Here is a 27,375-nt window from a genome sequence, read left to right as displayed (position 1 = left end):
GTGACTGGCTCCCAGGATGTTAAGATTTGTTTGACAAAGTGTAGGCAGACAGGCCTTCCAACTTCTCTATCACTCCACCTCACACCGCCATCTAGTCCAATTCAGCATAAAGGGAATAGTTGAGGTAACAGTGATATCCTAGTGTGGCATAGTGGATAAGCAGATCAATTCGCCATGTTTCTTTAGTTACAAAAGCAACTATTGCTCACTATGGAGAACATCAACTCGGTGAAGGAGGCCTTGCGGCCCGAAATCTGTTGGTCTTCCAGCTGAAGAAGCTGTCCATGACTGAGTGTTTCCGACTAGCACACTTCAAGGTCGAGAAGTACGTGCTGCGGGATGCACTGAAACGAGGTGCGACCTACGCAAAGGTTCTATAGGAAAGGTTCTATGATGGCGGAGTCCAGCACGTGAGTGCAAAAGACAAGGCTGAAGCGTTTGCAACCATCTTCAGCCAGAAGTGCCAAGTAGATGATCCATCTCGGCCTCCTCCCGATATCCCCACCATCACAGAAGCCAGTCTTCAGCCAATTCGATTCACTCCATGTGATATCAAGAAACGGCTGAGTGCACTGGATACAGCAAAGGCAATGGGCACCGACAACATCCCGGCTGTAGTGCTGAAGACTTGTGCTCCAGAACTAGCTGCACCTCTAGCCAAGCTGTTCCAGTACAGCTACAACACTGCCATTTACCCGACAATGTGGAAAATTGCCCAGGTATGTCCTGTCCACAAAAAACAGAACAAATCCAATCTGGCCAATTACCGCCCCATCAGTCTACTCTCAATCATCAGCAAAGTGATGGAAGGTGTCGTCGACAGTGCTATCAAGCGGCACTGACTCACCAATAACCTGCTCACCGATGCTCAGTTTGGGTTCCGCCAGGACCACTCGGCTCCAGACCTCATTACAGCCTTGGTCCAAACATGGACAAAAGAAGAGCTGAATTCCAGAGGTGAGAGTGACTGCTCTTGATATCAAGGCAGCATTTAACAGAGTGTGGCACCAAGGAGCCAGAGTAAAATTGAAGTCAATGGGAATCAGGGGGAAAACTCTCCAGTGGCTGGAGTCATACTTAGCACAAAGGAAGATGATAGTGGTTGTTGGAGGCCAATCATCTCAGCCCCAGGGCATTGCTGCAGGAGTTCCTCAGGGCAGTGTCCTCGGCCTAACAATCTTCAGCTGCTTCATCAATGACCTTCCCTCCATCACAAGGTCAGAAATAGGGATATTCGCTGATGTTTGCACAGTGTTCAGTTCCATTCGCAACCCCTCAGATAATGAAGCAGTCCGAGCCCGCATGCAGCAAGACCTGGACAATATCCAGGCTTGGGCTCATAAGTGGCAAGTAACATTTGCACCAGACAAGTGCCAGGCAATGTCTATCTCCAACGAGAGGGTCTAACCACCTCCCCATGACATTGAACGGCATTACCATTGCTGAATCCCCCACCATCAACATCCTGGGGATCACCATTGACCAGAAACTTAACTGGACCAGCCATATAAATACTGTGGCTATGAGAGCAGGTCAGAGGCTGGGTATTCTGCAGCGAGTGACTCACCTCCTGACTCCCCAAAGCCTTTCCACCATCTACAAGACACAAGTCAGGAGTGTGATGGAATACTCTCCACTTGCCTGGATGTGTGCAGCTCCAACAACACTCAAGAAGCTCCACACCATCCAGGACAAAGCAGCCCACTTGATTGGCACCCCATCCACCACCCAAAACATTCACTCCCTTCACCACCGGCGCACTGTGGCTGCAGTGTGTACCATCCACAGGATGCTCTGCAGCAACTTGCCAAGGCTTCTTCGACAGCACCTCTGCCAAGGCTTCTTCGACAAACCTGCGACCTCTACCACCTAGAAGGACAAGAGCAGCAGGCACATGGGAACACCACCACCTGCACGTTCCCCTCCAAGTCACATACCATCCCGACTTGGAAATATATCGCCGTTCCTTCATAGTCGCTGGGTCAAAATCCTGTAACTCCCTTCCTAACAGCACTGTGGGAGAACCTTCACCACACAGACTGCAGCGGTTCAAGAAGGCGGCTCACCACCACCTTCTCAAGGGCAATTAGGGATGGGCAATAAATGCCGGCCTCACCAGCGACGCCCACATCCCATGAACGAATATATAAAAAAAGGCCACCGTGTAAAGCCATCCCACCTTGTATTGTACAGCATGTATTATAGGATAAGGACTGTGTTTAAATTGTAATATTGGAATATTGGAATCATATTGTGTATGATCTGTGTCATATTGTTTTGAATTGTATCACCTTGGAATTGTGGTATCTTTAAATTTTATGAAATAAAATATATTTTGAAATTTAAAAAAAAAGAGACCTTTCATCAGAATAAGGAGCCAGAACTACTTCATTACACTGGAGTACATGCATTCTGTTAAGCTGCATCACATCTTACAAGCAAAGAGCAATAAGCTTCTCGGCCTCTACCAGTAAATAATTACCTTAACATCCGATGACTTTAGCAGCAGGTCATTAAGAGAACTGTAGCATTGGGAGGAAAGTACGTAATCTTCATTGTAGAATATTGACAGCCGAAGTGATCCCAAGTCTTCTGATTTTGCAGACTTGTTTCCATTGTCCTTTGGTTGCAGTAAGTACCTGTTCAATGACAGCGTGCACACTGGTTTGAGCACTTTCAAATAAAACACCACAAATATTCAAGAGGCAATTACTGACATAATTGGCTGTTAACAAAGACGTGATCCTGTCAATTTTGGGATGCACTAAAATTATATTGCAGTACGAGTGATACTAGAATTATGTAATGTTTATGCAACTGGTGCTGTGGATTACCAACCAGTAACAGTACATGATTTGAGGGTGGGTGAGTGGGTGAGAGGGCCATGTTAATTCAGTATAATACAGCATGATTAATCCTAAGCAAAGGCTATACCATGTTGACTTAACTCCAAATTCAAGCATTCCTCCCTGGCAGCAATGCACAGCAAAAGGGCACATAAACTAACATACGTATCACAGGAATCTGTTTCTACACACTCAGGTACACAGGCACAGGTACCGGCGTTGATTCTAGAAGTAGTTCGACAAGGTTGCCATCACTTCACACCAGGCTTGTTTTCCACATGTCCCAGATTTAATGGGACTAACTACAAAGCAACAATGTTCAGGCCAAAAGCTTTGCCTTGCCAGACACAGTTACTACAGCACACTCATAGGAATGGCACAGAAAAGCAATTTTCTCCCCCTCTCAACTGTTTGAAATCAATACTTAAATGAGGAGCAAGAGATTATTTGTTTGCACACAAGACCAACAAAAGGGGACAGCTCCAATTCACATTTCCCTTTCAAAAACATTTACACAACTGAACTGTAGGATTACTGAAGTCTATGTATAATTGTCCCTCTTATCTGATAATGTAAACAATAAGCAATGTATTAGCTTGTTTAGTTAATTGAAAATACTTCACACCCATGCCAACTCACATAAAAGATGCTGAAGACTGCTGATGGGACCAGTGGACACCACTTTCCCAAGAAGGTATCTAGCATCAAGTGTGGTCCCAACCAGTTTGAATTTATGGTACTAGACTGCATACTTTTAAAACGCTCCTCCCGGTGCAATTCACTATTGAGTGGCACTAACTGCATCCATGTAGATTGTGCATACGGAACAGTCTCATTCCCTCAACTGAGTAGGATAGTGTTAGGTGATTGGGGTAGCAGGGAGATGGGGGATAACATACAAATGAAAGACGATCAATGGTCTATTAAGATTTTTTCATGGTCTGTCCAATGTATTTTTTTTTGTATAATGCTTGTGGTTTATTACAGGAGCTGCTGACCAGAGATTATAGTCTTTTCTCTATGAAAGAGGGAGTTGATAGGAAGACTCCTTCCTAATTCTTCGGTCTGGTCTTGCTACAACAGCAGCTACAGATCACTACAGAAACATTAGGTTGCTTATGATACGAAATGCCATCATCCTGACCCAGTTCCTCATTTCACATAAAGGATGTAAGAGAGACAATACAGTTACAACATGCAAATCAAATGTCAGTTTACAGTTTATTTACTCTTCCTGTTCAGTTGCCATACGAATGACCAAATACATCAAATAAGGCAGGCAAGCTCCTGCAGTATTTAAGCAAAAAATTGATTGCAATAGTTTCTTATTTGATCCTCAATTTTAAGAAATAGTTTAAATATATAAACAAATGACTCCAACACAAGCAGTAAGTGTCAATACTTTGCTGTGTTAATATCTGTGGTTTATACTATCGGTAAAAGTAGATGGAACAAGAAAACAATATTTTCTGGAAAATGGAAATATATGACTTAAAAGTAGATTAAAAATAGACAATACATTTTCTTGAAGTAGCAGGAACTGAAAACTGAGTATTGTGTAAAAAATTCTTCTAAAACAATTTGCTTCTTTGTCAAAAATATAGCCAAACCCTCTCTGTAGCATGCTGTAACAAAGGAGCCCAATGAAATAGACACATTGAAACGTTTCTATGCGAAAGGTGCTATGTAAAGGAAATAAAGTAGTATAACCAAATGTGAAGCTACGTGTAATGAGAAGGTGGACAGAGTTCAGCATCTGCAACATTAATGATGCCAGTTTTCACTTGGTAATGTGGGAATAAAAATAAAATTGTTAGGGTTCTGCATTCACTGACTGCAGTTTAGGATGAGCTGTTTGTCCATTTTGTGGGGGGTGGAGGGGTGGGGGGCGGGGAGTAAGGGAGGGAGGAGAGAAGAAAATCACAGCAACATCAACTCAAACAGTTTTCCCTCAAAATAATCTGAGAGACTGAATTCTTCACAATAGGATCTAACCTTACCACATAACCTATCTTTTCCTCTTTCAGATGCTATGTATTTCCAGTAACAAAGGAGCCCAATCAATTTTTATCAAGGAACAAAGCAAAGCTTTTTATTATATTACCCAATCACATCTCAGTTCTCTTACCATTAACCGAGCATTTCTTATTCCATTGATCAAAGCACTTTGTACTTATTTATTCTGGCCACCGATGTTGCTGAGAATTACGGAGAAATTTAATAGAAGTCTAGTCATTCCTGCAAAAAGACCTGCCCTTATGATTCTAATGTTTTTATTCAGAAGACAGTGACATAATTTAGTGGGAATTCTAAGAAGAGCATGTGGAGTCAGAGGACGGGTAGCAGAATGGATAGCAAGCCAGCTACAAAACAGAAGAGAGTCGGGGTTAAAGGCAGTTACTCAGAGTGGCAAAGGCGGGAAGTGGTGTACCACGGGGATTGGTGCTGGGACCACTGTTGACAATTTACATTAATGATTTGGATTCGGGAATCGGAAGTACATTTTCAAAATTTGCAGACGACACCAAATTGGGGGGTGTAGTTAATACAAAGGAAGAATATGTCAAAATGCAAGAGAACATTAATAAGCTTGCAGAATGGGCATGTAATTGGCAAATGAATTTCAATATCGATAAGTGTGAGGTTGTGCATTTTGGTAGGAAGAATAAGGAGGCCACATACTGCTTGGATAATAAGAGTCTCAATGGGACAGAGCAGCAAAGGGATCTCAGAGTACAGATACACAAATCACTAAAAGTAGCAATGGAGGTTAATAAGGCCATAAAAAAGGCAAATCAAGCACTAGGGTTAATTTCGAGAGGGGTAGAATTGAAAAGCAATGAAGGTATGTTAAACTTGTATCGAACCTTGGTTAGACCACACTTGGAGTATTGTGCAGAGTTCTGGTCTCCATATTATAGAAAGAGTGTAGAGGCATTGGAGAGAGTGCAAAAAAGGTTCACATGGATCATACCAAAACTGAGAGGATATCCTTATCAGGAAAGGCTGAATAGGCTGGGACTCTTGTCTCTAGAATGAGGGGTGAGGGGTGACCTGATAGAGGTCTTTAAGATAACGATAGGGTTTGATAGGGTAGACATAAAGAAAATGTTTCCACTTGTAGGGGAGTCCAAAACTAGAGATCATAAATATAAAATAGTCGCTAATAAATCCAATGGGGAATGCAGGAGAAACTTCTTTACCAAAGAGTGGTAAGAATGTGGAAAACGCTACCACAAGGAGTAGTTGAGGCAAATAGCATAGATGCATTTAAGGGGAAGGTAGATAAGCACATGAGGGAGAAAGGAATAGAAGGGTATTTCAAAAGAGTTAGCTGAAGTAGAGAGAGGAGTCTCGTGTGGAGCATAAATGCTGGCATAGACCAGTTGGACCGAATGGCCTGCTTCTGTGCTGTAGTTCCAATGTAACTCGATGTAAAACTAAAAGGTTATGGCAACCAAGGTCTTGTATCCTGAAAGCAGCATGTCAAAATAACTTCATAGCTCTACTGTAAAAACATGCCATTGTTTGTAGGAATATAGGATGTCCCTCTAATAGGATTTCACTCTCGATACATTCTACCATAACGACATCTAGCATTTCCACGCTAACTCTTACCATGCCCGATGGCAGTTGTCATTCCTTAAAATCTTCACAGGCACCTTAATCTCACCAAGGAAGATATCTTGCACCAGGTTTCCACTGTTCCACAGATCAACTCTGAAGAAACAAGCATCAGTTAACCTCAGTTTTTAAAGATTTTCATCTTCTGGATCATAGCTTTTAAACTGAAAGAACGGTGTTAGAATTATAGATAATTTAAGTGTTTTGTGAAATATTTTGTTAATTATCTTAAAGGATCACTTTTTTTTAAAACTAGAAAATGATGGTCACATACTGTACCAACTCCAACACACAGCAACATCAGAAGCACAAGTTGAAGTACTCACAAGGATTCTCCACCAATCATTGTGCTGTACAATTACTGGAAATTGTGAACTATTAGCATAAAGAATATTTTGCGAACCTGAGGCTACCAGAATAATTTCGCAGAGAAACATTTGCAATTAATTTAAATCAGCAAATATAAAGAAAATTTAATTGACAGCACAACTTTTCCCAATTGACAGTAATTTTGTGATAATCCAGGCTTCAGTGTCAATGAGCCAAACTATATTGTGCGAAGAAATTGTGCTAGTACAACTCAACATATGGTGTGGAAACAGTTAGTAGAATAGAACCTTGAACAACTCAGCAACATTTAATTCACTGAAAGTATTTTATGGTATCATTTACAAACTTACTTCTTTGAACAGCTCAGTTCAATGCCATTGTATAATTACATTCACTTGAGGTTTAAGCACTTTGAAGTGAAAAGTACAATAGAACTGAGGAGTTAGGTGGGTGATGCAAAGTGGACCAAAGCCAAAAGGCGTGAGTCCATCTCACAGTTAGTTACACACCACTTGGGCTTTACCTGGTGCAAATACATGTTTGGAAAAGTACTCAAAACCTTTATTTTTTCCATGTTTTTAATGTGAGGAGAGAAATGATACTCTTGCCTGCTTTCTCCTGATATCAAAAAATGATTTGTCCAGGAAGCAAAGCAATGAGCAAGCTTCTGAAGCACTAAAACAGTCCCACGTAATTCAAAGTTGATCCAGTGGAACTGCCAGTAATGAATGTCATGGCAAATACAGAGTACTGCCTGCAGGAAAGCAAGTCACCAGAGCTGGCTAAACTTCAGTAAACCTGTGATGTTTCAGTTGGCCAGAGCTTGATAGTTGAGGTCTTAATGTACACCCTTTTTCTCATGGTAGAAGTAAAGAAAAACTGGAAGTGCTGGAAATCAGAACAAAAATTCTAGAAATACACAGAGCATCTAGACAGAAAAGATTAGTCAACATTTTGGGTAGAGACAGACAACTCAAAGCTTTGGTGTAGAGCTACATGTTAATCTTTTCTCTTTTCAAATGATGGACCTGTTCTGTATTTCCAGCATTTTCTGTTTATATTTCACATTCTTTTTCAAATTCCATTAGAATGATACAGCACAGGAGGCGGCCATTTGGCCCATTGTGCCTATGCCGGTTTCTTATATGCTCTGTAGCAACTTAAAATCGCAGTAGAGGATCTCTTACTAAATCATACAATCAGGCAATTGCTTAAATCATACAACTGAACAATCAGATAAACAATCATATTTTCACAAACCTCTTACTAGATCTAGTTACAAGGCTGATATTCCAGTTCAGTCCAATAACTAAATAAAGTGGCCACTGTGACTTAAGGCGACATTACACAAATCCATTAAAGGTAACAAGATCCGCAAAATGTACAAACGAGCAGAATACTGACAAGATGAGAGTCGATTTGCTCATTTCCTTCAGTAGAACTGATTATAATAATGACTATGATTGTTTGAAATCAGTTATCAATAAGTTTTCTTTGGTTTCAATTAATTTGCCACACCGGGTTTGTTACATTACATAAAATAAGTTAAAATTCTGCTCAGGAAAATTTATCGTTATTTTTGGATAAACTATTCTGTGCAACTCAACAACTGTGAATCTCCGTTTAGGTTCTAAGAATCCAAGTAAACAATGTCATTTGTCTCTATTTATTGAGCATGCAAATCCAACCTATCCAACCAAATGACTAGGTGAAGTTGTTGCAGGGTGTGAAACAAAGTACAAAAGTAAAGGATTTCTTTTGAGAGGAAGCACTTTTTAGAAAAAATAATTCTGATTGTTAATCAACTTTGGGGAGGCTATAACCCTGATGGCTTTGTGGGCAAACACACCCCATGGTGCGACACTGAGCTAGAGTATCCTGGGTTCATCTGTGCTGAGTTTATTAATCTCAACTGAAATAGCAGCAGGGCCCTGTAGTAGGCTTTACCTATTCCAGTGCAAGGGAAGGAAAACAATATTTCTGCCCTGATGACTATTCAGTGACCTCTGCATGTATGGACACTAAGCTCAGGATTGGGCTGCAATGCTTCTGTGATCAAACAGCTTGGCCACACTCAATGTGTAGGCTCACGGCTGAAGTACAGCCACTTGGATGGGCCATCGGAAAGGCCATCAGAATAGGACACTAGGCGCCTTTACATTTGTTCCGTGATGTTGTTTTGGGAGATCAATCTCCGCTTTAAGTGGCAATTCAGGAGATGGTCTCTGTAGGGCTGCTGGGCTCTGATGTGCAATGTGGAGACCCAGACTCCAAACACAGGCACCAGCTCAGTGTTTAATCTACAGGAACCAGTTTCCTTAATCTGACAGAACATTCATAAATTCAGAACTTCCCTCAATCTGTGATTCTGTCGATTCCCAGAATCTTCGTTCCTTTACACTATGGAGTGCAGCTGATGGAGGGAGAGCCAGAGTGTCACTAACGCCTCTCCTACAGTACAAAAGTACCTGCTGTATTCTGGAGAGGAGGTGGGGGAGGTAATCTAATTAAATGCAATTTTTAAAGTGTACTGACATGTTAACCCAACACATTATAATAAACAGATTACAGATCCCAGAATAATTAGATTCCTTTATCATTTAAATTGCAAGGGTCCAGTCAGTAATTATTCTGACAACAAAAATATTTTTATTTCAGTGCAGTCAAAAGATTCAACACCTCCTGTGGTCTGAGGCAAAAATTCAAGAGCCACCTTCACAATCATTTGTCTTTACAGGGCTGTTTGCTTGTGAAGAGTGGAATAAATGCAGATTCCATTTTGCGAAGAGGTTAAAACTACTAATGTGCTCTGGAATTAGCAAGTCTAGAAGAGGTGGAAAACCCAAAGCTTCAACAGTAACAACTTGCATTTATATAGCCTTTAACGTAGTAAAATGTTATCAAATAAAATTTGACACTGAACCATATAAGGAGGTGTTAGGACAGGCTTGGTCAAAGAGGTAGGTTTTAAATAGCGTCTTAAAGGAGGAGAGAGAGGTAAAGAGACAGGGAGGTTTAAGGAGGGAATTCCAGAGTTTAGGGCCTACGCAGCTGAAAGCATGGCCACCAACGGTGGAGCGATTAAATCAGGGATGCGCAAGAGGCCAGAATGGAAGGAGCACAGAGATCTTGGAGGGTTGCAGGGCTGGAGGAGGTTAGAGATGGGGAGGGGTGAGGCCATAGAGGGATTTTAAAACGAGGTTGAGAATTTTAAAATCGACAGACTGGGAGCCAATGTCGGTCAGCGAGCACAGGGGCAATGGGTGAACGGGACGATGCGAGTTAAGAAATGGGCAGCAGAGTTTTGGATCAGCTCAAGTTTACCGAGGGTGCAAAGTTGGAGGCCGGCCAGGAGAGCATTGGAATAGTCGAGTCTAGAGGTAACAAAGGCATAGATAAGGGTTTCAGCAGCAGATGAGCTGAGGCAGGGGCCAAGACAGGTGATGTTATGAAGGTGGAAGTAGGCTGTCTTAGTGATAGAGTGGATATGGGGTCTGAAGCTCATTTTAGGATCAAATGGGACATCAAGGTTACGAATGGTCTGGTTCAGCCTCAGACGGTGGCCAGGGAGAGGGATGGAGTCGACGGGTAGGGAATGAACGTTGTTGCGGGGACCAAAGATAATGGCTTTGGTCTTCCCAATATTTAGTTGAAGGAAATTTCTGCTCATCTAGGACTGGATGTCAGACAAGCAGGGTGACAAATCAGAGGCAGTAGAAGGGTTGAGAGAGGTAGTGGAGAGGGTGACGTCAGTGTACATGTGGAACCTGACGTCATGTTTTCAGATGATGTCACCAGGGGAAGCACGTAGATGCGAAATAGAAGGGGGCCAAGGATAGATCCTTGGGGGACTTCAGAGGTAATGGAGCGGGAAGAGAAACTGTTGCAGGTGACTCTCTGGCTACGACTGGATAGATAGGAATGGAACCAGGCGAGGGCAGTCCCACCCAGCTGGACGATGGAGGAGAGGCGTTGGAGGCAGATGGTGTGGTCAACAGTGTCAAAGGCCAGGAAGGTCCACAATGGAGAAGGATGAGGAGGGATAGTTTACCATGGTCACAGTCACATGGGATGTCATTTGTAACTTTAATAAGGACCATTTCAGTGCTGTGGCAGGGGTGGAAACCTGTTTGGAGGGTTTCAAACCTGAAGTTGCTGGAAAGATGGGCAAGGATTTGGGAGGGGACAACCCGTTCAAGGACTTTGAAGAGGAGAGAGAGTTTGGAGATGGGATAGTAGTTTGCAAGGACAGAGGGGTCGAGGGTGTTTTTTTGGGGGGGAATGGGTATGACAGCAGATTTGAAGGGGAGATAGGGACAGAACCTGAGGAGAGGGAACACTTGACAATATCAGCTAACACATGGCCAGGAAGGGAGGTTGGGTGGTCAACAGTTTGGTAGGAATAGGGTCGAGAGAGAGCAAGAGGTGGGTCTCATGGACAAGATGAGCTCAGAGAGAAACTAGAGAAAGATACAAATTCAGGGCGAGGGCTTCCTCTTTTATCAAGTAATAAAAAGTCACTGGCAGCTGTTAACCATGAATTGTTGCCAACAAATGCAGCAGAGCAATCATCTCCTTATCTAAGGTAGGATATACTTGCCTTAGAGGCAGTGCAGCGAAGGTTCACTAGATTAATTCCTGGGATGAGAGGGTTGTCCTATGAGGCGAGGTTGAGTAGAATGTGCCTATACTCTCTGGAGTTTAGAAGAATGAGCGGTGATCTCATTGAAACGTATAAGATTATGAGGGGGCTTGACAGGGTAGATGCTGACAGGTTGTTTCCCATGGCTGGAGAGTCTAGAACTAAGGGGCATAGTCGCAGGATAAAGGGTTGGCCATTTAAGGCCGAGATGAGGAGGAATTTCTTCACTCAGAGGGTTGTGAATCTTTGGAATTCTCTACCCCAGAGGGCTGTGGATGCTGAGTCATTGAATATATTCAAGGCTGAGATAGACAGATTTTTGGACTCTAGGGGAATCAAGGGATATGGGGATCGGGCAGGAAAGTGGAGTTCAGGTCGAAGATCAGCCATGATCTGATTGAATGGTGGAGCAGGCTCGAGGGGCCATGTGGCCTACTCCTGCTCCTATTTCTTATGTTCTGTGTAGCAGAATACAGAACACCAAGTAACTCAAATAAATGCAGCTTAGTTTGAAAAATGCAGGGAAAATAATTACAAACTCTAAATGCACCGTTTCCTGAAAACCTAGTTCCTGAATGTATTAGTTAAAACACACGACTGACAACTACCCTCTCACCATAACAAAAATTAGTCCCTGCTTCCCACCCTCTGGAAGCACATTTCTAAATCAGCGCAAGTCTGAAAGTGAGGTGGGCTGAAAACAAACAGGAAACTTGTTCCATTGAGAAGTGGATGGTAATGTTTCTATGAAGGCAGCACATTGCAGCATTAATGTGCTGCTGTAGGCGTGAGATGACTTGGGTTTTCACCTATGATTTCCTGTATTGGGGATTCCCTATGCCAAAATTTTGTGAAAATCCCATTTGTTTCTTCTTTCTCCCTCCCCAGCAATGCTGGCATCACCATGATTGATCAGTGTAAATCAGGGTTTTCATTTTGAGGCCACAACACACAAATAATAAAAAGAATGAATGAATGGTAAGCAGTGAGTAAAAGGCTGTAATTTAATCCAGTAGTTCTAGTAATGAATGGAACTTCATTGCTCATGTTCTGAAATATCAGATTAGACACCGTGATCAAATTATGGCCTTACTGTTCACCCCCCACCATCTAGAATTCTATAGTTTACACACACAAAAGATGACTAGGAGTGTGTCACAGGGTGCTAACATGCTCAAAGGGTGCAGAAAACATCAAATCCCCTCTAACCCATCTACAGCCAACATCCAAAAGCCACATGCAAGTTAGTCTCAAACATCATTTAAAGCATACAGAGTGGGGGGTACTGATGTAGTGGTTATTGGATTGGACTAACAATCCAAGGGTTGAGAGTTCAAACCCAGCCAGGGCAAGTTGTGACATTGAATTCAATAAATCTGCTAAGTCTAGCATCGGAAAATGGCCATGAAAGCTGCTGGACTGTCATAAAACCCAACTGGTTCATTAATGTTCTTCAGGGACAGGAACCAGTCACCCCTACCTGGTCTGGCCTACACATGACTAGTCCCTCACTGCATTAAAAAATAGTTTAATTTTGCTGGGTTTCATCAATTGCATTTTACCAGAGATTAAATCTTCCATAACCACTGCCATTTAATTTTCCGTGTGGCTCTGCATGAAGAAATAGTTGACCAGAAGAGCAGATGTTTGACAATCGTAAAATAGAAACTGAGAAGTAAGTGTGTGTGTGTGTGTGTGTGCGCGCGCGCGCGCGCGCGCGCGTGTGCAAGAAAGAGTCATTGTATGCTATTGTGTCATATTAAATCATACTGTTCAGAAGATCTCAGATTTAATTCCTGGTTAAGTATGCCAAAATTTGGGGCACCAGTTCTTGTGTCCTGGACAACATTCCTCCCTCAACCAATTATCCTCAAAATTACACACTAATTGGTAATTCACCATGTTGCTGTCTATCACGTGTTGCTAGCATTGAATGGATACCATGTTTGCCTATATAACAAGCAACTTCAAAAGTAATTAATTATAGGAAGCACTTTGAGACACTGACATAAGATGCTATATGAATTTAAGTAATATTTATATTTATATTTACAACAGGCTGTACCATTCCTGGGCTAGGGAAGGAAGAGAGAAAATCAGCCAGGGTTCACAATGCTGACTATTTGTTGATCCCTGCTTAAAACTATGTCAATGTTGTGTGTTACAAGTTCCAAAGATCACATTCAACTCACCAACAAATGTAATAAAATTAATAATTTAACCTTTTTACATGCAGTTAAAAAAACACAGCACCCAAATTATGTAAAGAAAATGCACCACAGTAACACAACATGCGGATATTTACCGTTCAGCAATCAACCATCTTACCTCACTGACATCGGACCCCATTCGACAGCAGAAAAGGACAGTTAGAAAGAAGAGTATTGATAATTTTCCCTAACAAACTAGTCTCAAAACTTATTCACAATATTTGATTTCCTGGATATCTACCAGAGATGAGACTGCAACAATAAACTGAGCATTGCCGAAGTGATAGTCGGACATTCATCGTGAATGAATGGAATTCTTAGTTGATGAGTTTTTTTTGCAGAATTATTATAATAACAGCAATAAGTTTGGATTTGGCCAATTGATCATTACATCAGAGTCCATCTTCTTGTATTAATAGTGTTGGACTGCTAATCAATCCATACTGAACAGGTTTACATCACTCCCTTTTGCAAAGAGCATTGGGCTAGAATTTGCTGTAGCAGGGCATCTAACGACATCTGCCGTTAGTTAGACTTGCCCCTGCACGCTTTAGCTCAAAACATTTTTGCCCACTAAGTTGCTGAAAGTGCGAGCAGCGATGGAAACAGGACACGTGGGACCTGAGTGACCAGAGCAACCAACAGGGTATCTCCCTAACCAATGAGATTTAAGGATTAGGAAATAAACAGTGGAAGGACAGAGAAGGAGGGTGAATTAAAGGGGGTGAATTCAATGTCAAATCAGGTACAGAAAGAGAAATAGGGAGGAAAAAAAGATTGGATTAGGAGAGAAAAAAAGAGACATAAAGGAAAAGAAAAAAAATTAAATTTCAAATTTGACATTTTTAAAATCTCCTAAATCAATTCACAACCAGAAGGAATGAGACTCCATACTTTAATAGTTAATTTTTGGTGCCAGAGAGATAAATTGGCAGTCATTAACACTTATCACGTCATTAAAAGGATACTTGCGCTTATAATTTCCAGCGGCAGGTTTAGTTCGTATCTACTGCGAAAATACAGCAACTTCACGACATTCAATGAATGTCAATGGTGAGGCAGACAGCAAAATGCCGTTTTCGCAAAGCTAACGGTGGAGCAACTCAGACAGCAACTTTTGGATATTCAGTACAACTGCCCTTCACCTGAAATTGCTGTAACATTTACGCATAAATGTGCCATAAGTGCCATTAGCCTCACCATTACTTTGACAGCAAAATCTGGCCCATTTTATCGGAAATGGACCTGATCATTCTAACATAGCATTTAAGATTCCATTTTCATCTCATCCCAATGAGATTTTTCAGCACTTTCATGGTAGCTTCCATTTCTTCATATTGATATTTGATATATATATAATATATATATATTAATGACCTGGACTTGGGTATAGAGGATATAATTTCAAATTTGCAGATGACACGAAAATCAGAAATTTGGTAAACAATGTGGAGGATAGTTACAGACTTCAGAAGGACATAGACAGACTGGTGAAATAGACAGACACATGGCAGATGAAATTTAACACGGAGAAGTGTAGAGTGATATATTTTGGTAGGAAGACTGAGGAGAGGCAATATAAACTAAATGGTGCAATTTTAAAGGGGATGCAGGAACTGAAAGACCTGGGGGTCCACTTACACAAATCTTTGAAGGTGGCAGGACAAGTTGCAAAGGCTGTTAAAAAAGTATATGGGATCCTGGGCTTTATTAATAGAGACAAAGTACCACTAAATCTTTATAAAACACTAGTTAGGCCTCAGCTGGAGTATTGTGTTCAATTCTGGGCACCACACTTCAGGAAGGATGTCAAGGCCTTGGAAAGGGTGCTGAAGAGATTTACTGGAATGTTGCCAAGGATGAGGGACTTCAGTTATGTGGAGAGACTGGAGAAGCTGCGGTTGTTCTCCTTAGAACAGAGAAGGTTAAGGGGAGATTTGATAGAGGTGCTCAAAATCATGAACAGTTTTGATAGAGTAAATAAGGAGAAACGGTTTCCAGTGGCAGAAGGGTCGGTAAGTAGAGGGCACAGATTTAAGATGATGGCCAAAAAAGCCAGAGGTGACATGAGGGAACATTTTTTTTTTACACAACGAGTTGTAATGATCTGGAATGCACTGCCTGAAAGGGAGGTGGAAGCAGATTCAGTAGTAACTTTCAAAAGGGAATTGGATAAATACTTGAAGGGAAAAGATGTACAGGGCCATTGGGAAAGAGCAGGAGAATGGGACCAATTGGTAGCTCTTTCAAAGAGCCGGCACAGGCACGATGGGCCAAACGGCCTCCTCCTGTGCTGTACCTACTATGATATTCATTTCTTCATTAACATTAAATTGAGATCACTTACCTGATTTCCAGTTTTTCAATATTTTCCTCTTCCACTTGAAAATGGGATTTCTTGGTGTAACTGCTGTTTCTCGTTACCTGGGTTGTTTCAATGAACCAAATTTGAGGTTAATCAATGACATTCAGCTTCATTTTTCTCTATTCAGCAGATGTTGCATACATACAAAACTGTTAATTCCACCAATGAAGGAAGCAGCATGCAGGCCTCCTTCACAAGTTACTTACTTCAAAATAGAACGTTTCATCAAACTGTGGGTTGCTGGTTTTCTTCTTCACTTTTGTTCTTTTTTGATCCAACCTGACACAAAACAAAATATGGTGATATTTAAGACCAAATTCAAAATTAGGGATACCCCTAAAATTAGCTTCAAGGGGTGGGGAGATCCAGACTTAATAATCTTCCCTGATGTGACAGTGTCAGCTGCTAGTGAAACTGGAGAAGTAGGTACAGTTCCTTTTCATCCTGACTCTATGACAAGTACATAGAAGTTCGACATAAGTAAGACAAAGACCAAAGTAATAAATTGGTAAAAAGTGGATTTTCAGGGGATGAGAATGGAACTAAGGAAAATAAACTGGAAAAATTTACTGATAAACAAAAGAAATAGAACAGCTGTGGGAAACATTTAAAACAGCGATCTAGAGTCCAGGAGAAATATATCCCACTAAAAAGTAAGAACAAACTAGCCAGTAATGATACACCATGGATGAATAAAGGGCAAAATTGAAACTAAAGAAAAAAAAAATCATACACTAAGTACATAGGCAACAGAGGAGAGGATGACAAAAGGGAATACAAAAACTTTAAGAAAGAAGTTAAAAAAACAATTAGGAAGGCAAAGAGAAATTACAAAATTAAATCAAGGAATATAAAAAATAGTAAAGTATTCTACAGACACAAAAGAAAAATCAAGATAATAGGGATAGGGCCACTAAGGGATACACACGATAAACTCAAAGGTAATGACAGAAATATTAAATAATTACTTTGCTTCAGTATTTACCAGGGAGACTAACATGGTGGGCATGACATTAGAAGAAGAGATCAAAAAAGATATAAAAGACATTTAAAATAGAAAGGGGGGAAATAATTGAGAAACTAATCAAACTTAGAGAGCATAAAACCCCTGGTCCGGATGGATTGCATCTGCACATATTAAAAGAAGTTAGGGAAGAGATAGCAGAGGCACCACTACATATAGCTTAAAATTAATTAGAAAAGGGAATAGTACCAGAGGACTGGCAGACAGCTAATGTGATTCCTATATTTAAAAAGGGAGATAGAACTAGTCCAGAGAACTATAGAGGCTTAATGTCAGTGGCAGGAAAGGTAATAGATTCCTTACCCTAAGATGTAATAGGAAAACATCTAGAAACCGAAAATATAAAGAAGAGTAGTCATCACTGATTTCAAAAGGGAAGGTCATGCTTGACAATCCTTAATGAATTCTTTGAAATAGTAACAAATAGGGTAATGCAGTAAATGTAATATATTTGGATTTTAAAAAGGCCTTCGATAAGGTACCGCATAGTAGACTCATGACTAAAGTCAGAGCATGTGGAGTCAGGGAACAAGTAGCCAGAATGGATAGCAAGCTGGCTACAAAACAGAGAGCAGGGAGTTAAAGGGAGTTACTCAGACTGGCAAAAGGTGGGAAGTGGTGTTTCACAAGGATCAGTGCAGGGACCTCTGTTGTTCACTATTTATATAAACAATTTGGACTCAGGAATCAGAAGTACAATTTCAAAATTTGCAGACGACACCAAATTGGGGGTTATAGTTAATACCAAGTAGGACGGTGACAAAATACAGGAGGACATTAATAAACTTGAAGAATGGGCATGTGATTGGCAAATGAATTTCAATATAGGTAAGTGTGAGGTATTACATTTTGGTAGGAAGAACAAGGGGGCCACATACTCCTTGGAAAATAAGAGTCTAAATGGGGTAGAGGAGAAGAGGGATCCGGGGGTACAGATGTTCAAATCACTAAAAGTAGCGACGCAGGTTGATAAGGCCATAAAAAAAGCAAAGCAAGCACTGCGGTTCATTTCTAGAGGGATAGAATTGAAAAGCAGAGAGGCTATGTTGAACTTGTACGGAACCTTGGTTAGACCACACTTGGAGTAGTGAACAGTTCTGGTCTCCATATTATAAAAAGGATATAGAGGCACTGGAGAAGATGCAATAAAGATTTACTAGGATGACACCATAAAATGAGAGGTTATACCTCTCAGGAAAGATTGAGCAAGCTGGGGCTCTTTTCTCTAGAAACAAAAGACTGAGGGGTGACCTGATAGAGGTCTTCAAGATTATGAAAGGGTTTGATAGGGTAGACATAGACAAGATGTTTCCACTTGCAGGGGAGGCCAGAACTAGGGGCCATAAATATAAGATAGCCACTAATAAATCCAATAAGGAATTCAGGAGGAACTTCTTCACCCAGATAGCAGTTGGAATGTGGAACAAAGTAGTAGCATAGTTGCATTTAAGGGGAAGCTAGATAAATATGAGGGGGGAAAGGAATAGAAGGATATGCTGGTAGGGTTAGATGAAGTAGGGAGGGAGGAGGCTCATGTGGACCATAAACACCGGCAGGGATCTGTTGGGCCGAATGGCCTGTTTCTGTGCTGTACATTCCAGGTAATTCTATGTAACTCAAACAGGGCATTCTGCCTAACCAGTCCTTGTCAGCATTTACTCTCTACATATAGTAATAGTTCTGATCATATTTACCCACCCTGTTCCCATATCCCTTCAACCCCATTGCCTTCATCCACCTATCCAATCAAATCATGAATGTTGACGTAGATTCTGCCTCAACCACTAATACTGGAAGTGAATTCCACATCCTCAGAACTTTCTCTTGTCCTTAGTTCTAGATCTCTTTCATTTAATCATGTATCTATGGCCCCTCTTCTTGACCCAACTACTAGAAACAGTCTGCTTCTATCTACCCTGTCCCAGCCTTTCATAATTTTTAAACACGATCATGTTGTCTCATAATTTCATTATTCTAATGAAAAAAGATAATTTTTCAAGTCTTTCTTTGTATTTCTTCATACATCTAGTGAATCTGCATTGAGCCCTCTTTAATGCCTTAATATCCTTCCAACAGCATGCAGTCCAATACTGCACACAGTACTTTTAAAAAGTACCAAGGCTTTCGACAGAACTACATTGACTATTGTGTTATCAGCCAAGACTCATGATGACACAAGAAGGGAGGTATTCAATAAGTATCAGATGAAACTTAAAGGAAGACTAGCCTGATATAAAAATCTAACTACTGTTCATGCAGTGACATGCGCTATAGATGATGGCACTGAGGCCAAATCTGCACCACCAGCATTATAGTTTCAGAGTGCAGCCTGGCAGGGAAAGTGGGAGGGGGTGCGGGAATTATGTGCAGATATCAAATGATCCCAAATTCTTATCCTCAACCTTGTACACTGAACTGGCACACAATTAGGTTGGTGCTTTTCAAGAATGTTGTTCTGTTTTTCATTCTGTGCGCCCTAAAGTATTTGCTCCTCTTGTATTTTGTACAGGAGATAGATTCTGAAGCCTCGCATGTGTAAAGTATCAAGCAATGCCATCCTTTCCTCCAAGATCACATTTCACTCTGTCATAAGACCTCAGACAGTCTATAACAAACCGTACTCATCAAGCAATATTGGAAAGCAATTCACATTTGGATTATCATCAGTCTGACATATGTGGAAGAGGATAACAAGGAAAAGGCTTTGGCCAAAATGACACCACCCGCCAATCGAGAAGTCTTTTATTCTTTCAGCAACACAATTCCCCATATCTCAAGTAATACATACCCATATTTAAGTCTGAATAGGGCACTTTCTGGTTGCCATTAATCTACTGATACATGTATTGGGTTCAAGTGTACTAGCACAATATACCTGCATTATCAATAGATTTAGCAACAACTCCATAGGCCAGTCAGTGGTATGTACAGTATCAAAGGTTATTCAGTATTTGAACTAATCCCTGGTATTTTATATCTCAGAGGTTCTCGAGATTTGAAATGCGATGGATTTTTCTGATCCATCACACATATCAACTAATGCATCAGTGTGAATGTTCTCTTTTCCCACATCAGAGTTTTATAAATTACATTCTCCTGATTTCTTCGGCATCCACAAGCACACAGTGCACCAAGACGACTGGACAGGCAACCTGTTCCTAAACCTATAGCAGTGTTAAATCAGCCATTAGGAGATGCACAACTGAGAGTGACTCTTTTTCTCTTTGAGACCTCTTCCACGTAGACCAGCCTGAATTACAAGTTCAATGTATGGGAAAACATTAGGCAAGAATCCAAATCTTATCACAGCACAGTGCAAAACGTTCCAACACAAAAAAACACCTTTTGGACTGCAGCTGAACTACTTCTCTTCCTTTTAAGCCCCCTTCTCCACCATAACTTTTCAGTTTGCTTTACTTCAATTACTGAATGTGAAAGCACTTCACTTAACCCAACATTCATATCTGTGCCGTGAAGGAAATGAAGGGATTATGCATTGGTCATTTTGACCAGGAATCAGCTAATTATTCCAAATATCTAATGTTGCTAATGACAGTCTGACTAGACTGGTGAAATGGGGGAAAACACTTGAGACTTCAAACACACAGTAATTTTAGAATTGTTGGTAGTATTGAATCTATTACAGTTGTTAATTTCTATGAAGCACAAATTTGCAAATGCAGTTGTGTTACTCCAAGTTTAAGCACAACACAAATTATAATTTTAAAATATAATTTTAGAATCATTACTGTACCTAGAAGGACCAACCAGAGAGACAGAGGCATAGGGATCACCACTCTGTCCACTTACTAGAGGAAGTCCTTGGCATTCAATTATCCTGCAAGTTAAAGAAAAGAAAAGCATTATAATAAAATGTTTATAATAGCTATATTTACTTGTTCTAACTTTTAGATCTTTTCACAACCAGATGTTCAAGCTTTTTTTTATATAAAGAAGTTAGTTAATTGACACAGTATTAGGGGGAGCAGATCATATGCACACTACTAAGGAAACTGGAGAGTGGAAGATTCCCACTCCATCAGGCTCACTTCAGACTTGGGGAATTAAAAAAAAAAAACTCGTCTGCTCTGTTCCAGTGCTCACAGTTTAAGTGCCATAACAGGTTTGCAGTTACATTATACTAACCTCCTCCCCCACAGTTTGAACACCCTTTCTCTAGCAAATTCAACTCTGCCAACCTATTTCCCAATTGGCCTGATACTTTTGATGGAGCCAAAAATTAGAGCCAAACGATATTTCCTTTCTACCTTTGCCATCCATTGCGCACACATTTACTGCTTATTTCTTATACAGTTACAACCACTACTGTACATTAATAGCAATGCTAAAATCCACGTAATTCCTTAGTCACTCACTGTAGTTGTCCAGATCTCTTTTCTTCCTCTCCCAGCTCCCAGGCAGAGTCTTGTCTGTTAACCACCATCTTTGACATTAACTCAAGAGCTCGAATTCTTCTTAAACGTGTCAGATGTGGAAACTTGTCAAATATCTCTTGAAACTCTCAAGTACGTCATACCTACATTGAATATCCATTGGTGGATATTGAATATTTAGTTTCTCAGAATTCCAAATGAATTGGGATGACCAACTGCGGCTGAAAAAACACTAACCACCCTCTCAAAGCTCTTCAGTTGAGCCCTACCAGTGTCTGGTAAAAATGCACTATTTTCTTTAACATATGGACACTAGACTATAACTTCAGTTGTTCTGGCACAGCCTTTGTTTCTATAAAGCTGCTGTTAAAAAAATATTAAGTGAAGTCTTCCTATGCCCCACTCATGCAAATGAGGCTTCTAGAGTATAACCCATCTGGATTAAGCGCTATTTGCCCTTTAATATCTTGCCTACTTGATGCATCGTTTTGAAACATTCTTTAGATCCTACTTGCTGGTGTAAACAATCTGCCTTTTTACTGCCCTGTTGCCATTTCCAATACTCCTATCTTTAACTGGCTTTTGGGTCATTGAGATTTACTTACCTTCCCAAGTTCTGCAAGAATAAAGTTTCTACTTTACTTTCAAATTTTTAGGTCCATTAGTACTTCAATTCTATTAGAAGAGCTAAGAGGAGAGTTCCAAAAGACCAGCACATCAGCATTGCATGTTTCTGCTCTAGCCTTAACTGCTATTTCAATCTAACTATACAATTATCACTAAATCTCAAATGTTCACCCAGTTCCAAGTTGCTGCTCAGTTCATGCGAACTGTGAAATGTGATTTGCAGCTGCCCCTCCATCTTTCCCTTATCTCTTGAAAATTGTTTGGATTTTCACTCCTTCTCTGTTGTCCTTGATCTATTTTATTCTTCTCAAATTGCATCATCGCTCTTTTTACTGTCACTCCCACGCAATGATAGTTATTATACCATTCTTTATGAGTAAAGCCACTCTATGAAACACCAGATACCCAATTAACTCCATTACTTGGCTCAGGCACGAAGGTAGCAGGACAGGTAGATAAGGTGGTTAAAAAGGCATACGGGATACTTTCCTTTATTAGCCGAGACACAGAATACAAGAGCAGGGAGGTTATGCTAGAACTGTATCAAACATTGGTTAGGCCACAGCTAGAGTACTGCGTACAGTTCTGGTCACCACATTACAGGAAAGATGTGATTGCACGAGAGAGGGTACAGAGGAGATTTATGAGGATGTTGCCAGGGCTGGAGAATTTTAGCTATGAGAAAAGATTGGATAGGTTAGAGTTGTTTTCTTTGTAACAAAGGAGGCTATGGGGAGATTTAATTGAGGTATATAAAATTATGATGGGACTAGATACAGTGGATAGGGAGACCGACTTCTCTTAGCAGAGGAGTCAGTGACCAAGGGTCATAGATTTAAAGTAATTGGTAGAAGGATTAGAGGGGAGCTGAGGAGAAATTTTTTCACCCAGAGGGTGGTGGGGGTCTGGAACTCACTGCCTGAAAGGGTGGTAGAGGCAGAAATCCTCAACTCATTTAAAAAGTACTTGGATCTGCACTTGAAGTGCCTTAACATACAAGGCTACGGACCAAGTGCTGGAAAGTGGGATTAAGCTGGATAGCTCTTTCGGCAGGCAGGGACACAATGGGCCGAATAGCCTCCTTCTGTGCATAACTTTCTATGATTCTATGAAAAGATGGACACTGAGCCATATTAGGAGGGGTGACAAAAGCTTGGTCAAAGAGGCAGGTTTTAAAGGAGAGTCTTAAAGGAAGAGGTGGAGAGATTTAGGGAAGAAATTCCAGAGCATTTGACCTAGGTGGCTGAAAGCACAACTGCCAATGGTGAGACAAAGGTAGTGGGGGTGCGTAAGAGGCCAGAATTGGAGGAAAGCCAAGTTCTCAGAAATGGTGAGGTGTGAGGCAATGGAGGTATTTGAACATGAGGGTGATCATTTTAAATTTGGGGCGTTAGTGAACGGAGAGCCAAAGTAGGTCGGGGAGCACAAGAGTGATGAGTGGGTGGAGCTTGATATGGGTTAGGATACAGGCAGCAGAGTTCTGGATGAGCTCAAGTTTAGAGAGGGTGGAGGATGGTACGTTGGTTAAGAGAGCATTGGAACAGTTGAGTCTGGAGGTGACAAAGGCATGGATGATGGTTTCAGTAGCAGATGTGCTGAAGCAGGGGCGGAGATGGGCAACGTTATGGAGGAGGAAATAGGCAGTTTTTGTGAGAGAGTGCATATGGGGTTGGAAGCACAACTAGGGGTCAAATAGGTTGCTAACAGTCTGGGTCAGCCTGAGAATGGACACGGAGGGGGGTGAAATCAGTGGTGAAGGAACGGTGTTTTTGGCAGGGGACCAAAGGCAATAGCTTCGGTCTTCCCAAAGTTTAATTGGAGGAAATTGCAACTCATCTAGGACTCGATGTTGGACAAGCAGGTTGATAACATGGAGACAGTGAAGGTGTCAAGAGAGATGGTAGTGAGGTAGAGCTGGGTGTCATCAGCATGCATGTGGAGCATGATGTCATGTCTTCTGATGATATCGCTAAGAGGCAGCATGTCAATCAGGAATAGGAGGAGGCCAAAGGGAGATCCTTGAGGGACTGCAGAGGTAACAGTGCAGGGGTGGGAAGAGAAGCCATTGCAAGAGACTCTCCGGCTACAATTTGATAGGTAAGAGTATAACGAAGCGAGGGCAGTCCCACTCAGCTGGACAATGGAGGAGGATGGCCTGGTCGACCATGTCAAAGGTTGCAGTGAGGTTGAGAAGGACGAGGGATAGTGCACCATAGTCACAGAGGATGTCCATTTGTGACTTTGATTAGAGCTGTTGCAGTACTGTGGTAGGGACAAAAACCTGATTGGAGGGGTTGCCGGAAATATGGGTACCGATTTGGGAGGCGACAACGCGTTCAAGGACTTGGAGAGGAAAGGGAGGTTGGAGATAGGGCTGCAGTTTACAAGGAATCTAGGGGGTTTTTTTGGCAGGAGGGCAGAGGTGGGCGGGGGGTGATGACAGCATTTTTGAAAGCAACAACAACTTGCATTTATATAGCACCTTTAATACAGAAAAACTTCCTAAGGTGCTTTATTACATCGCATTAGTAAAAAAGGTATTGCAGCTTAACAACCCCATCATAACCCTGCTTGAATTTTATGCTATTTGTTATTACTTTTTACCCTGAACATTATGTTTTTATACCTCCTGGCTAGTAAAATGCTTATGAATGCCACAACACTTCTCATAACACATTTGGCTTAAATGAATAACAATTAGTTTTCAAGTTCCGCTGATGGAAACCACCTGCAAAATATTCAGTCCTGTCTCTCTATGTCAAGTCTTTACCATTTTTTCTTGTATTGCTGCATCTGACACTTAATGTGCTATCATACATCTTCTGTACCCACTGACTTCCTCCATATTTACATCATATCAAGTAACATTACTTCCTTGTACCTAACCTGGTGCCACTCGGCTATGAACTGAATATATTTTCTGCCTACTCACCCATCTTGAATGCTTTGCATTGCATCAACTGGAACAGTACTCAACGCAACATGTTTGGGCAACTCTCTCTGTCTAGAATCAACGCTAGAAATGTTTGCTAGAAAAATCTGCAAGAAGCAACAGACATTCGACTTCTTGAGCAGAACATATGTTTGGGCTGCTACAGACCCTTCATAATTTGAAACTCGGCATTGCTGTGCTTTTTTTTTTCTTATTTCTGCAAATCTAAAGTAACTGTAGTCATACTGGGGAAGAAAAACAATGAAGCTGTGAGGAAGGAGGGAGGTTAAATAATTTTCAACAATTCTGATGCATTATCTTAGCTCAAAATACCTCAGATACTATACCAAACCTTAATGTCCCAGCTCATCTAAAGCCAGTAAGGCTGATGGAGCAGTTGCTTCCGATAAGTACAACCCACAGGAAACTAAACCATCAGTGTGGTGCGTTGCCTTTAAAAAGGTACAAAATCTAGGTCTTTAGTATTCTGTTACAACTTGGGCTTTTCAAACACCACGTTCTCCTCTAAATAGTTTAATGACTGCAGACCATGTCCTTTGCTACATGAAATCTGTCTCTTTTGCTTTCTGCTTTACAGAACTAACCTGGGTTTAACAATTTTTTGGAACTGATACGGGATTCTCACTACAGCCTCTTGACAAAAACAAAAATCGCACGCTAAACCAGCTTTGTTGATGCTAAAACAATGGAACAAAATTAAATTCACAACTGAAGTATTAACCAATCATTTAAAAAAAAATTAACAGCACTTCTAGGGTGCCCACTAAAAAAGTCAGCTGCCCTTTCATTTTCAAGTTTCTTAAAATATTGCAGTTGCTTACAAGGAACACACATGACAAACTGTCACCTAAGCTTTATTATGTTGAAAATGAATATTCATTTCACCTGCAGGAAGGTTAGCAGAATAATAAAGTTCCACATTTACTCTTTAATAAGTAATTTCTTGACAATTAAAAAGGAAACCTCGCCACGCTGAGATTGCTCAATAAGACTGCTTTCATATTACATGAGACCCTGTACTAATGCTCCAGCTCCAAACTCAGTCCCTCACAGCTGACAGCAACCCTAGAGTAAATTTGCTGGATTGATTAACGTTGGCTGCCAGCAGAACATAGTTTTAAAAAAAATTTACTATACAACTTCTGATCGTGCACAGCCAACATGGTCTGGCTCATCACTATCTTACATTGCAGGTAGATGCTAGAACCACACTCTAAACCTTTTCCTGCTCCACCCTCATCAAGATAAAACCATTCATTCATTCAGTATAATCAAAGTTGCATTTAAGGGGAAAATAAAGTAAGGTAAGCCATACAAGTCTTGAAAAATTACAGTGCAATCTCATCAACTTGTTAACTGAGTAACACTCAACACTAGCAGTTGGTGAGGGGAAAAAATTCCCCAATTATAGCCAAGCTCACCTCCACAAAACCGATGCTTGCAAATACCTGTTATATTCTAGTTTTCTCACGTCCTAATCCTCCAACATTGATACAGTCACCCCCTTTACACAAGTTATCTGCAACTTGCCAGCCCAACCTATTGGATTTAATTTGAAATGCACTATATAAGTGTGTTCTTTGTTAATCTGTATTTCACATTCAGTAGATTAAAAGAAAACAAATGAAGCACCACAATCAATATTCTTGGCCGTAGCTAAAAAGTCCAACTCTCACTTACAGACCCCCGTAAAGCAAGAACCAGTCACTACAGTATTAATTTGATATATATTCAATAATTTATTAAATTTGAACCAAAGACTATCATGGGATATGGGGATTGGGCAGGAATGTGGAGTTGAGGTCGAAGATCAGCCATGATCCTATTGAATGGCGGAGCAGACTCGAGGGCCTACCCTGCTCCTATTTCTGATGTTCTTATTCACCGATTCTGCAGAAAGCTTATGTCCTATTTTGCTCTGAGTTACAAGATGAACACTCACAATTTATTGCTTCAGTATTTGGCATCAATTTATTATGTCCCTCTCTGTACATTTTCTTTTAAAACTGAGCCAAAACCATTCTCCAAAATGACAGGATGAGCAGGAGTTTTGCTCCAGATCTCAGTGCTGCTGTTAACAGCCACCTGCAGGGGCATGAAAATTACCTGGTTATCTCCCTCCAGCAAGCTCACCCCATTGTTTAGGTCCATGTCAGATCCACTCAAAACCGTTTCATCCACCTTCTGCCTTCACATTAATCCCATAATCCTTCACTCTGTTCAATCAGGAATTTATTTTTTCTTTCTGAAGATTTCAACATTCACTGCACTAGGTGGCAGTCTACTGTAACCGTTAATTCTGTGGGTGAAGTAGTTACTCCTAAAGTTAAATTTTGCATGAGCCTAGCCCTTTTCTCCTG

At 40.9% G+C, this 27,375-nt stretch overlaps 1 protein-coding gene across 1 annotated transcript in view; it reads right to left on the bottom strand.

Moving 5' to 3' along the window:
• rasa2 (RAS p21 protein activator 2) overlaps positions 1-27,375 on the bottom strand; it is a 132,354-nt gene that overhangs the window by 32,548 nt on the left and 72,431 nt on the right. The window contains exons 6-10 of the mRNA XM_067995075.1: positions 20,796-20,879; positions 16,224-16,296; positions 16,000-16,076; positions 6,465-6,566; positions 2,483-2,639 (exon numbers count right to left, since the gene is read on the bottom strand). Of these exons, the coding sequence (XP_067851176.1) occupies positions 2,483-2,639; positions 6,465-6,566; positions 16,000-16,076; positions 16,224-16,296; positions 20,796-20,879 (493 nt within the window). The remainder of the gene's footprint in view (positions 1-2,482; positions 2,640-6,464; positions 6,567-15,999; positions 16,077-16,223; positions 16,297-20,795; positions 20,880-27,375) is intronic.

Source organism: Heptranchias perlo, chromosome 13 (genome assembly GCF_035084215.1).
Source record: "Heptranchias perlo isolate sHepPer1 chromosome 13, sHepPer1.hap1, whole genome shotgun sequence".
Lineage (NCBI taxonomy): Eukaryota > Metazoa > Chordata > Chondrichthyes > Hexanchiformes > Hexanchidae > Heptranchias > Heptranchias perlo.
Note: the sequence above shows the minus strand (reverse complement) of the source record. Positions and strands in the feature narration are given on the sequence as shown.